Source organism: Fringilla coelebs (genome assembly GCF_963513975.1).
Source record: "Fringilla coelebs genome assembly, chromosome: 2".
NCBI classification, from domain to species: domain Eukaryota; kingdom Metazoa; phylum Chordata; class Aves; order Passeriformes; family Fringillidae; genus Fringilla; species Fringilla coelebs.
Window position 1 is genome coordinate 70,702,633 of NC_140029.1, and position 13,577 is coordinate 70,716,209.

At 40.7% G+C, this 13,577-nt stretch overlaps 1 protein-coding gene across 2 annotated transcripts in view; it reads left to right on the forward strand.

Moving 5' to 3' along the window:
- LNX2 (ligand of numb-protein X 2) overlaps positions 1–13,577 on the forward strand; it is a 58,721-nt gene that overhangs the window by 37,088 nt on the left and 8,056 nt on the right. For both annotated transcript variants that reach the window (XM_084227240.1, XM_084227239.1), the window contains 5 exons: positions 3,670–3,908; positions 4,951–5,150; positions 8,718–9,089; positions 10,086–10,232; positions 12,412–12,589. In XM_084227240.1, coding sequence (XP_084083366.1) covers positions 3,670–3,908; positions 4,951–5,150; positions 8,718–9,089; positions 10,086–10,232; positions 12,412–12,589 — 1,136 coding nt within the window. The remainder of the gene's footprint in view (positions 1–3,669; positions 3,909–4,950; positions 5,151–8,717; positions 9,090–10,085; positions 10,233–12,411; positions 12,590–13,577) is intronic.

The window sequence follows — 13,577 nt, forward strand, 5'->3', positions numbered from 1 at the left end:
GTCCTCCCTTTGTTTTTGCTCCTAGACAAGGTGCTCTGGCTTTATAGGTAGGTCTGAAATACCATTTCTCTAAGTTTGAATTTAACCCTTATTTATGCAATTTGTTTTATGGGAATGTTTTTATGAGTAAAGGAATCCAATCTTCAACGCTTGTTTCAATCACGAGATGCCCATCTTTGTCCATAATGTGTTACAAGGTTTAGTCCAAAATGCTCTTTATCCCAGATATTTGGTATTAGTAAAAGTGTGCACCTCTGGAGATTTATTGGCACTTAACTGTTACAACTGCTGTATGGTTTTGCTCTTTGTGAATAATACATTCTTACTGCCAACAAAAATCTTATGTTGCAAGTGGAAAGAAAAAATCTCCGTATAGATGTGCTTGAATACCAATACAGGACTTTGCTGCTTGATAGGTGACATGCTGTGTTTAAAGACCTAGGAACTGGCATCCCATGAATTAATGTCTCCACTAGACTGCTACTTTCCTGGCAATGCAGTTGCGCTGTACTCGACCGAAATTCAGTGTCTTTTACAATTATTAGTTGATTTGGGGAAAAATCTGTGGGGTTTTGCCCTTTTTTGCCTCATGCAGTGCTGCACAAAAGGGATTCCACTGAACTGAGTAGGCATGCTCAGGAGGCTGTTTAGATTTCTTGGTACTAACTTTTGAAATGATAATTAAACATCATTGGCCAAAATAAACCTCAAATCTATTTATATTTTGTGCGATGACTTTCATCAGCTGCCAGGTAATGATGGGAGAATGTGCCGTGTGAGGGAGGGTGGAGGAGGACCTGGCTTTGACAGAAATAGGACACTTCCAGGGATGAGTTTTGTGCTGTCCTGGTCTGACACAGCTTAAAAAACCCAGAACTCTTAAGGTGTGCTTTGCTACCTCAAGCAGGTTCTATGGGCTCCTCAGGCCTTGTGAGATGGCTGAGTCAGAGTCAACAACAGTGCAGTGGTTTGTAGGCCATACCTAAGGAAGTGTCTGGCTCACAGAAGTAGTCCAGTAAGGCTGGACTCTGCTGTCAGGCTCAGAGGGATTGAAGCGTGGTTCTCTGACAGTGTTGGTTTTGAGCTGTGCATTTACCTCTTTGCTGAGAAAGCACCGCTTCTATAGCACAGCAGTTCAGGGACAGCAAGGACACGCAGCGTGGGGTGGTTTTGTCCTAAATTCTGATGAATCACTGTGAGAGAATGTGTCTGTCAGAGCTCCCAGCAGACAAAAGATTTTCTCTGCAAGAGCCTTTACCCCTTGCTGTGTTGCTGCAGAAGTGAGTGATGTTGGAGATTGTTCCTTTTTTTTTTTCCCCCTGTTGCCAGTCTTAAGATTTGAGGGACCATGAGGCTAACCCATCCATGTTAAAGTATGCTAGAAATACTGAGGGAAGTAAGAGCATCTTACCTTTTCTTGGTCTCATGTGGCTGTTGTTTTGAGGCTTGCATCGTGAAATGATCAATGATAGAAATTTCCTGCTGGTTTTCACGTGTAATTGTGTGTCTCTGGCCACCAGGTATATTGACTGATCTGTCCCACTCTACCAGTGGTTTTCTGTAGTAAATACTGTCTGGGCAAAGCCAAGAAATAGGGTTATGTTCCATCATTAAAATAAGAGAAACATTTTCACAAAGCAAAACCTTTAAAAAAATTTTCATCTTTCCTGCTTACAGTTTCTTAACTTTGCAGAAGAAAATAACCAACAGTTGCTTTGGGAAAAGCCCCAAGGAATTATTTCTGAAATGCATCATGTCTCTAATGTATGTTTTTGTGCATATTTTAGAGCATATTTGGGTTACCTTTTTCTACTCTTCTAAACATGGAGAACACAAAGGGAGACATGAGACAAGGGGAGAACACATGGAGAACTCCTCTGGGGAGGCCTTATAACCTTTAAATCCTTTAGATACCTTTCAGTATCTAAAAGGGATAGAAGAGCTGAAGAGGGATTTTTTTGTAAGGGCATGTAGTGATAGGTTAAGGGAATGGCTTAAAACAGAAAAAGGGTAGATTTAGGTTAAATAATAGGATGAAATGCTGTACCGTAAGGGTGGTGAGGCACTGGAAGAAGTTTCCTGGAAAAGCTGTGGATGCCTCATCACTAAAAGTGTTCAAGCCAGGCAGGATGGGGCCCTGACCAACCTGGTCTAGTAGAAGGTGTTCCCTGCCTGTGGCATGGGGGTTTAAACCAGATGATCTCTTAAGATCCCTTCCAACCACACCTCTCTATCATTCTATGTATATCATCCAAAAAAAAGGTATTTTCATATATATATGTATATATATATAATGTTATGAAAGCTTTGTCAACATTCTTTGGATCTGAAAACATTGTTAGCAGGTTATCTTCAAAATCCATGCTGAAACAGTCTAACTGTATAATTACCAAATCTGTTTTACAGAATGTCAGAACAGAATCGTTATTCTCAAAACATTCTGCTTTAATAAGTTAGGATGTCATTAGGCTTCTGCTGTCTTTTATTCTGTTAACACATTTCTTCTCGTGCAAGAATAAATAATTTCTTCTTTTGTTATAACAATCTGTGAAGTTCCCAAATGCTGAATCCTTTCAAGAATGTGGTTCCTTTTTTTCTGACGCTGCTACAGTGTGAGTGTTTTTTGGGTGGTCAGCAGCTTCAGAAGCAGGAACTTTAAGGACATCAAATACTGTAAGTGATTTATCAGACACTGGACAAACTGTCATAGAGGCAGATGTAAGGTTGATGTCCATGTCTAATTATGTGCACATCAGTGCAAGACAATTCAGTAAATGAAGGCTTTCCATAAATTTGCAACCTTGTGGCCCTTTTTTTGCAATGAACTATTGTGGGCTTTTAAACATAAGCAAAAAAATACTGCATTAAGAGTAATGGAAATTTTAAAAACATAATGAAAAGCATCAAATACTGTTGCATAAGGGAAACAAAAATTGCACCTTCTGTATGAAGTCAGAAAGAAAAAACAGGAGACAGGAGGGAGATGAGAACACCTTCTATTGGCCCAAGAGACAAGTGGTGAACAGGCTGTTACTTTTGCTAAACCTCTCATACAGACTCCTAGAGAAGCAGAAATTTATTTCAGTATTATAACACTTAGATTGCAATATAGGGAAAATTTTCATCTCTTTCCTTCTTTGAATAAGGCCAGGAAAATATGATGCTTACTTCTTTTGGCTTACTAAGGTGAAAGGAGATGGTTTCAGTAGGTCTCCAGTTACGTCTTGGAACAGGGCTTCTCTTATGTAGATTTTTTTGATCGTCTTTCCTGCAGGTTATCTTCCAGAAACTAATATGTACAGAATCCACCTTTTAGTGGAAGTTGTCCCTGTCCATGGCAGAGGGCTTAGAACTAGAGGATCTTTAAGGCCCTTTCCAACACAAACCATTCTGTGATAACAAAAGAAGTCCACATTCAGAAGGTGTTACAGCACATTGAGTTCATGGCCAAAATCTACCTGGTAGAAGTTTGTGAAGAAAGCCGTATTGGGGTTTTGTCCACGAAAACATATGTTGGCTTAAAAATTCAGTGTGTTTAATATTTTTTTAATGCCGCATTTCAAGCTATGGCTTTGAAGAAGATTGATTTAACTCAATGAAATACTTGGGCATTTTGTGCTACAAACAGGGCTGCAGGCTTGAAGCATGATATCAGTGTTGTCCTTGCAGGTGTCCTGGGGCTTCTCATCGGAGACTTGCTCTGGAGAGAAGGAAAACGAGCAAGGTGCAAGCAGAAGCAGAGGGCGAGAGTGGTCTGGGCGGCCCGGAGCAGCCCAGCAGTTTATCTCCGGACGCTGATCAGGGAATAGTGCCAGCTGAGCCAAGCTTTACCTCGCCCGCCCTGCCCGCCTGGACAGACGAGCCTGCCATCGACAATCCACCTTTTGAGGAGAACACAGTAGCAGACAGTATGTCATCACTTATCTTCTCAAGTCTCTTTTATCAGATGTGGAAACATTTGTGGTGTCAGAGCTTGTCTCTTACCAACTGTGATTGTGCATCTTTGTCATTGGCTCTTTTCTTTTGCAATTTCTGGAGAAATATTAGTGTATTTTGATTATGTGCAAATTTACAACTGAAATAAAGTCACAGGAAGGAAAGAAATATCTCCAAGTGTGTGCCAGCTACTGTGGTGCTATATCATCATTTTTTGTGTCAGGGTGCAGTAGTTCCTGTTAATCTGCTAGTGGGATTGGCCTCACAAGTGAGATGGAAGGAGTGTAATTTCTGTAAAATTACAAAAGTTGTTTCCTAAGATGAGATTTGTTCTTCCCCCCAACTGGATCAGCAGCCTTCTCACACACAGAATGCTGTCATGCTCAAGGAAAAAGGCAGCTGAGTTACTCCTGCATTCATCTGCACTGAATGAGCAGTAACACCTCTAGCATCTGGGATTTTAGAGAGGAAGTGCTGAGCCTTACCACAGAGAAAGGTGGTCCTGTCCCCTTCCTTCTCCTCTCTAATTGCCATCCTTTAGCATTCTCCTTTTTTCTCTTTAGTTGTCTCCCTGTTTGCTTCAGAAATGGGCTCTTTCAGTTGATCCACTAACTCAATAGCAGCTCCTCATGCAATTGCAAGGCAAAGAGGTTATCGTGTGCTAACCCCTAAAATAAAATTTTCATCATCATCACCAAATGCAAATCCCCAGGTGACCCAATGAAGGATATGAAGTTGATTATAAAGGATGGGATCCAAAGGGTTCAGAGTATCCTATTCCAATCCAAATGACCCCATTTCAGGAAGCATGGATGCTACTAAGTCACTAGCTGCTTTCTAACAAGCTAGGGGTTTCAAAAAGTAGTGGAACTGATCCATTTGCGCTGGTTTAGCTTTTTTGTTAAACTGCTGCTTTATGGCCTGTCTACATTATCTTTTGGTGATTTATTTTATTGGAAGTGAATGAAGTAGAAAAGATAATTAATTGTGTTTCTTTTTAAAAATAATTGGCAGCAAATCAACAGCCACCTACCTTGCCTGAAGGAGAGATCACTACTATTGAAATTCATCGGTCCAATCCTTATATTGAATTAGGAATTAGCATAGTGGGTGGCAATGAAACACCTTTGATCAACATTGTCATTCAAGAGGTTTATCGAGATGGGATCATTGCCAGAGATGGAAGACTTCTTGCTGGAGACCAAATACTTCAAGTATGGAACCTAATTACATATTCTGTCTGCTTGCTTTCTGTTCACTCCTCGCAGAATTGTCGTTAAAATGAGATGGAAGATTTTCCTTGTCAGACTATGTTGTGTCAATGTTAGCTTTGCAATTATCAGTTGGAAAGCAAATTAATATTCAGAGTAGAGTCTGTTGTTCTAGCACTTTTGGCTGTCACGCTTTGTTGTTTGTCGGACCAGTCCCTGGAATTATCTTTCCTCCCTGGCATCTGTTGTCAACATTTAAAATGCAAGTTTATTTTTCTGTTTTTAAATGTTGTGGGACCTGGTCCTTATTTCAACTTTACTCATGCATTCCAAAGAAGCCCAAGGTTATTTCTGGCTAGCAAGTTGGCGTAACTTGTCCTATGTAAGAAGCAATTTGTGGATTGTAAGGCTGGCTTAATCTAAACTGTTATTAAAATACGGCTTCACTGTTGTCTTCCAAAAGCTGAGGCAGTTGACCAGCATCTTTCAATATGTATAAAAGACTCAGTGTTAGGCTTCAATGGAAGGGTTTAAAGCAAGGTGTTTTAAGCATTAAAAAAAAAACCAAAAAAACAAAAAAAAAAAAAACAAAAAAAAAAAAACAAAATGTAAGTTGGTTTTGATTGTGTATTTTTGTTTTGGTTTTAAGTAATTAACCACAGGCAATAGAAAAAGATCAAGTTCTATTAGTTTTGAAGTTTTAGTTTTTATATTAGAAGGGGTTCTTTATACAACACTAAAGTGAGTGCTACGTAAACAGAACAGTCACCCAGCTTCTATTTTTAATCATTCCACCTGAAACAAATATATTATCATCAGTTCAAAGTTACTTCAGTAGGAATGTTTGCTTTTGATCTGGCAGCCTTAGATCAGCCCAAATGTCGTTGTAAGCCTTCTTCATTTCACTGTTTTGAAATCAAGCCGATAGAAGTAGCTTAAATACAGTGGTTACCCTTGGAATAAAATTAGTTTTCACTTCAGAAAATAAAGTCCCTTTTGAGAAATGTGCTTTTTTCCGCTCTTGGAGTGTAAGCATAGTAGCTGGCCAAGAAAACAACCCGAGAGGTTTCCAAGATGTTTCCTTTTCAACAAGTAATTGCAGACACTGATTGAATGCTGCCTCATTTATTTTCATACTAAGGGCTCTGCTTGTTTGACAGAATAGGGAGCTTGAGTTCCAATGAAGCTTTGGAAATTCCTGCTGTTTGGGCAGGTGTCAGTTACAGTTTCCAAAGCCATAAATGGCAGTGAATTGACTGTAAATAGGAATTTACTAGCTGCAGTGAGTCTTCCCTATCAATGGCCTGGCAGTGGGGCTGTCAGATGCTAAGTGGGTGTCCATGAGAGTCCTTCTCTCACGCCAAGGGAGAGGTACAGAGGGTAAAACCTAAATTTTGAGGGGAGATAGAATCTTTATTTCTTTGGATTTGCCTGTGCAGCGGCTGTGCTGTTGTATTAAAATGATCAGATTCAATCTCTGCCATCTGTAATTAGGTGCACTTAGGTGCAGCTCAGCATGCACACTTAGGTTGGATATTTCTGAAAACGTCTTCCAGGGCTTTTATGAGCTGTAAAGGTCTAAAAGAAATAGTCAGAAAGAACTGTGAGATGAAACTCAGCATTTTCTTGCCCAGTCAGACAAGAAGTATTACCCTTTTAAGAGCTGTGGGAACAGCATTTAGTAACAGCTATATAAAAGCTTGTTGTCTGCAAGGTGCAGATAGGTGCCTAACAATTTCAAAGTGCTCTACAAATTGTGTCTTTTTTTGTGCTGGACTGAGACTGTAATTCATGTGAAGCATGTCCTAATGAGAATCTCTTTCCCCAATAAGTGCCGAGGCTGTTTTGTTCTGAAATTTTAAACTGCCTTATAGAAAGAAGAATTACATTTTATTGCATATATTATTCTGTGCCCTTTGAGTGCTCACATATTTTATGTATTTACTTTAGCTAGCTACAGTTCAAAATAAAAATTAATTTAATTTAAGGGCTCTGATGGATGGGCCCTAGTGGTTTTTGCAGGAGGCAGCTCTAAATGTTATTTCTCCTAGCTATGCCTCTTTTCCCTCTGCCCAAGGTTACAGCCTGTCTCAGGGCAGTAGCAGAGCAGGACACCACCATGGTTCTGTCTGAGCTCATGGTGCTGCCAGCAGCCGTGGCTTTGTGCTGGGTTTTGGGCTGGAGGTGTCTCAGGGAGGGTGCAGTCCTCCTTCACCATTGGAAACCACCACAGCCAAGTGGTTCAGCACAGGCTTCTGGGAGCCCCTCAGCTCAGACGTGTGATGTAAGTGTGGCAGCTGTTATACATAGATTGCTTTGTATATTTTTATAATTTTAGTATTGCTATTAGATGGTGAGAAGCTGCATATTTGGTTTTACTTACTTAGGTTGCACTGGGATCTGTTAAAAGGCTTAGGTAAGGCACATCAATCAGTATAGACCATTTGTTGTTAGGTTCTATCTGGGGCAGGGGTTCCTCCACCAAGGCTAAGGATGAAATTCTAATGTTGACTTTGAATCCTTTCTTACAAACAAGGCAAACACAGCCTTCATGCTGAATTTTTGTCATACTTCTCTTTTCTACCAAATCTCATTGTACTGTCAGTTCTTATTTTTACAGTGCAAGAAATGACTGAAGATTACTGATCCTTGTATCAGTGGGCTGTATAACAAACACAATTTTTGGTTTTAGGTAGAGAAAGTTTAATCTGTTTTTCATTTACGACTGAATTTTGGGTGATACAGATTATAAGTCTGAAGCTCTGGTCTACTTGAAATCTGTGGAAAATCTAAGTTCATGCTAAGACTTGAGAATTAGTACAACTACCTTTTTTTTACTGTGTTAATGAACCAAATTCATTATTCTTGACTTCAGTTTTTTTAAAATGTTTTTTCACATTATGAAAGTACTGCATATTGTAAGACACAAGCCTCTTTCAGAGATTTGGATGCATTCTTTTCATAGCTATTATTTTGCAGTTTTAAGGGATGCTGGGCTTGACACTCAAAGCACGTGCCGTGTTCTTTTCCTGGAGAACAAACAATGTAAAGATCTAAGGAAGACAAGTATAGGAGACAAGGAGGACAAAAACCTTGACCTGTGATGGCAGAGGCTGTTCACTTTTGGGGACGTGTTGTCATCTTTGTGGGAAAAGGCCTAAAATAGTGTGAGGGGAAGCTTAGATTGGATATTAGGAAAACTTTCTTCACAAAAAGGGTTGTTAGGCACTGGAACAGGCTGCCCAGGGAAGTGGTGGAATCACCATTCCTGGAGATGTTTAAAAGACATGTAGATGTGGAACTTGGAGATGTGGTTTAGTGGTGGAGTTGGCAGTGCTGGGTTAACGCTTGGGCTTGATGATGCTGAGGATCTTTTCCAACCTAAAAATAAGTTTGTAGATTGAACGTCCGATGCGAGTTTGCAGGAAAAAATGGAAGGACAAGAGAGGAAGCCTAGTAAAGTCAGACATGTATATTGCTGCAAGGCTGGTTTTGCAGCGAGTGAATTTACTTTGGAAAGGACTTAACGTACGAAAACATCATTGCGACTTCTTTTGCTGTCGTTTGCAGGTGAATAACTTCGACATAAGCAACGTGTCCCACAACCACGCCCGAGCCGTGCTGTCGCAGCCGTGCTCGGTGCTGCAGCTGACGGTGCTGCGGGAGCGGCGGTTCGGCAGCCGCACGCACGGCCACGCCGACGGGCCGGGCTCCGCGCGCGAGGACAGCTTCCAGGTGACCCTGCACAAGCGCGACTCCAGCGAGCAGCTCGGCATCAAGCTGGTGCGCAGAACGGACGAGCCGGGCGTTTTTATCCTCGACCTCCTGGAAGGGGGCTTGGCTGCTCAGGACGGCAGGCTCTGCAGTAATGACCGCGTGCTGGCCATTAATGGGCACGACCTGAAGCACGGCACGCCGGAGCTCGCCGCTCAGGTTATACAGGTAATTTGCTTTCCCTACCTGAGCCCTTAGTTTGGCTTTATTTCTAGAGCCTGTTCCCAGACAAAACAGCTTGTGTGAGGCCTAAAAGCCTGTGTCAATGTAATTTACAGTGATTTATGTTTTGAAAATAAGAGTGAAGAGCAGGATCTGCTTTGGCACCTACCAGATGAACTTCACCTACTCAGAAGGGAAAAATGCATTAGTCTTCCCTGGAAGGCAGCCTGAAGGTTAGAAGACAGCTCATGTAGCAAGGAGAGTAGTCTATTGTAGCATACTGCTTAGCAGGGAAGAAGAAAAAAAAGAGGATTATTATTATTGTATTTATATATGTATTGTATTTTAATCTCCCAGTAAGCTCTATGAAGTGGGCATTGTTTTTTGTTGATTTGGCTGTGCATGGAATTGAGTTCAAACAAGAAAGTAATTTGTCAGACATTAGAGTCAACAGGTAGCAGCTGGGAAGTCAAATTTAGGTTTTCCATAAGTTCTGCATGGTACAAAGCATTTTCTGAGTGTTCAGAAAAGGGCTATTTCCAATGTCTGGTTATGTCCTGGACACAAATACTACCCAGAACTTGTTGCAATGTGACATATGACCCATCTGTGTTGCCACAGGAAAACCTTTACTCCATGCCTTTCTCCCAGTCTGTAAGGAAACAGATGCAGCACTTTGCTATTTCCTGCTCATGGGAGGTTGGTGAAAATACCTTTGTTTTTAGGAAAGTTGGAATATACCAGTAGTATGTTCCTGCAGTATAGTGCAGTCATTTTTACTTAAAGCACCACACAGACAACTCTGATACAAAGGAGTAGTAAATACTTGTTTCAGGGATCATTTCAAGAGTTTTCCTTGCAGTAAAATTAAAATAATGACGATCTTGGGAACTGTAATTTCGGTTTCTTAATTTTTGTATACTGTTGTATGTTTTCCTCCTTTTCTAATAATCAATATCCTCTCAAACTTGATGACGTTTGATGACCTAATGTATTCACCAGGCGAGCGGGGAGAGAGTGAACTTGGTCATCTCTAGACCCTTGAAGTCACAGACAGTCAGCATTATCCGAGACACCGGGACTCACAACAGCAACTCACACCAACACCAGTCCCAGCAGCTGTTTCACAGCAGACCTAACTCACATAAGGTTGGTGCTTCTCCTTCAGAAAGAAAAAAATACTGGTTTACTCATGTGCTAGTGTGGGTAGCAAGGCAAAGCTAGAAAAAAGGGTTATATTTTTTTTTAATTGATTTAATTAAAAAATGATAACTTCCAAGTTCTCAAGTCCTGCATCACATGTGGAGTAGGAACAAAAGATACACCACAGATTTTCAGTATGTTTTTGGATTTGCTGACTATAGTGAAAGAAGCAAGTTCTGTGAGTTCATACAGCTGTAGTTGTTAAACCTTGTCTAAGACAGTGGCTGGTACTCTTGCATGGAAGGGCTGTCATTCAAGATTGGTATACTTTTTGTTGCTGTGTGACGTGAGGTGCCCACCATCCAGCTTATAAAGAGCATGTTGGAGGGATGTGTCATCTCCTTCATGAGTCAACAGTCCGGGCTGCAAGGCTACTGAGTCTCAAGCAGGGAGAGAAAGGCAAAATGCAGAGACTTTCATGAAGCTAGTATTATTTGGAAGACATGCTAAAATAGAGCCTGTGCTTGTAATTAGAAAAATGCAACTTCTCACTCTTAAGAAGTTGACTTTGTGAAATGATTGTGATGTTGACACATCAAGTGTCAACAAATCCACCTTTCCACTTGTCCACTCTGTTTGCTTTACTATGTAGCGTCATATTCTTCTGTTGGGATAACTAACATGCATTGATAGTATTTTCTTTTAAAAGTGGGGATCATTTCAGAAGAGAACAAATGAGTCTCTAGGAAGGTTGTTTTCCTCCTAAGGGATAAAGGTGAGGCTCCTGTATACCATGGCTACAGCCTGGGCCATACCCACACAGTGATTAGTTTGTTGATGTCAGAGCTTGAGGCAAGTTTGCATGTGCCAGCATGAGCTGTGCTCTTACCGCAGTTGATCCAAAGTTGGGTGAGTGGATTTCCCTCACAGATCAATGCCATCTGTGGGCCCTTTTAAAATTGAAAGTCTCATGTAACAGCAAGTGAACATATTCTCGTAATATTTCTCATATTTTGTATCATTTATCTTTCTCTCATTAACCTGCAGTTGGCTTTAAAGCCTTTTGGCTTAAAATATGTTTCTATTGTGTGGCAGCAGCCAGTCCTGAAGCCTGAAGCCCTAGAAATGAACTGTCTTTATAAACTGTGGTGTGTTTACATATAGCTACTTCCAGGATTAATGTGTATGTGAGGTGCAGAGCCAGTCAGGAGCACATGGCATTGGAGGTCAAAGAAGACAATGTTGTCATTTTCCAAAAGAAGGCAGGAGATGATATACAAATACACACATTTTGAAGAATATCCCAGCTTATTTCTTTCATAATTTTGGATTCCTTGCAAGTATTCTGTCAATTTAAGATGCTACTACAGGTGTATGTGCAGTGGTTTGAATCTTTTACTTAATAACCTGAGGGAAAGGCTACGGCAAATAAAATTTACTTTGATTTAGATTTAGATTTTTTTTATTGAGCAGAGCTAAATACAGGCTGAACTTCATCATTCAGTTGTTGGAAAATTTAATATAGGATCTCTTCTTGTTTCAAGCTTCAGTCTTCATTATAATCATTAGGGAGGCTGCCCAAGGTACCCATTACAAGCCATTAGCATCAATTGGCCTTAGCTTGTGCTCTGGGAGGTTCTACATACCAGCTGCAAAAAAGAACATGATGCATAAGGGCTTTAAAGACTCTCTTACTGTCATCATGAAAACACATGTTTTCATTTCTTAAGAGCTTCTTTGTAGTTCTGGGACATATTCTACTGATAAATGAAGTAATGATGTTCACCGAGACTTTAAAAGATGTTTATCTGGTTTGTCTCCAGACTTTTGACCATATGGTTTTGTAGTGCAGTCCTAAAATTTAGCCTCTTCCAGTGCAGGATGTAAAGAAAAACTAGAGTGAGATTTCAAGATAGGCCTTTTTAAGCTTTCTATCTGTGCTTAAGTATCTACATCCAGGGGGGTTTTGTTGGTGATTTGGGGGTTTTTTTTGGAGGGGTAGGAATCTGGCCTAGAAGAAATCCAGCCAGAGCTGGTTTCCATTACTTAGTCCTTTTAAACTGTTCTGTTTAAGTGCCAAAGTGTGGCTTTGGGGTGTACTTAGTTGGTTTGTTCTGGTTTTCACTTTTGGTTTGCTTGGTTTTTTTCCTTAGTTTTAACAATGTTATTTATCCTTATTAAACAGGATCTCTCCCAGTGTGTTACTTGCCAAGAAAAGCACATTACTGTGAAAAAAGAGCCACATGAATCTCTGGGAATGACAGTGGCAGGAGGCAGAGGCAGCAAAAGTGGCGAACTGCCCATCTTTGTGACAAGTGTGCAGCCTCACGGGTGCTTGGCAAGAGACGGCAGGATTAAACGAGGTGGGGTTTGGCTTCCCTGGTGGCATGGCTGCCTCTGGTTGCTTTTTGATCACTGTGTTCTCTGGAATCAGGTGGTGTCAAAAACTCTTCTCACAATTGTAGGAACATGCTTATGGATGCTTTTCTTTGTGATTTAATAATGGAAATACAGTGTTTAGTGTTGCACTTTCACCTTTTATGGGAAGGGGATGTTTACAGCATGATAGCAGGGGAAGTGCATAAGATCAGGAAATGTGTGGTTAAATTCTTTAAAGCTGATGGTAATCCCCTGAGCTGAGGGTCTGTTGTGATGCAGATACCTCCTGTTTTCATGTATGATTTAGTGGATTGTACCACATCTCTGTCCAAGGAATCTCTGCTCCCTGGTATAAAACCTGAACAGCAGAGAAGCTCTGATGACAGACCACAGCTCACCCACACAAAATTTGCCCCAGAAACTACCTCAGTGTTAATCTTGGTTCCCAAAAGCTTTCTTACCCTCTGGGACATCATGAGTTTGCTGGTCTTTGGGGTGCTGCAACACCTGTCCTTGTTCCCTGGCTTTGTAAAAGAGAATGAGGAGGCAGAGATTAGGCTCAGCATAGATGAAGGCAGTCCTGCATAATGGATAGCAAAGCATTTGATGATTAAAAAGTATTATGTCATATGTGAATCAGAGACTGCCTATGGGATTTCTGTGATTCACAGTTCACAGAATTACAGAATGTTTCAGGAAAGAAATTTAGGGAAAAAACTTCACAGATTGTACATTTAAAAGAACAGTGTGGGAGCATCCTTCTATGTTTCTGAGAAAGGGAGATTTACACCCACACACCAGCAGGTATGCTTTCTTTTTCTGTACTACTATGAAAAACACACTTGATAGAACAATCACTATTGTTCTTTCATTGTGTAACATTAAAGTAGCTGAAGAAGCTACTGGGAGGAAAAACCTTTCAAAAACTGAGTCTCATACCAAATGTGATCCAGGTGTTTGCACTTTTGCTCT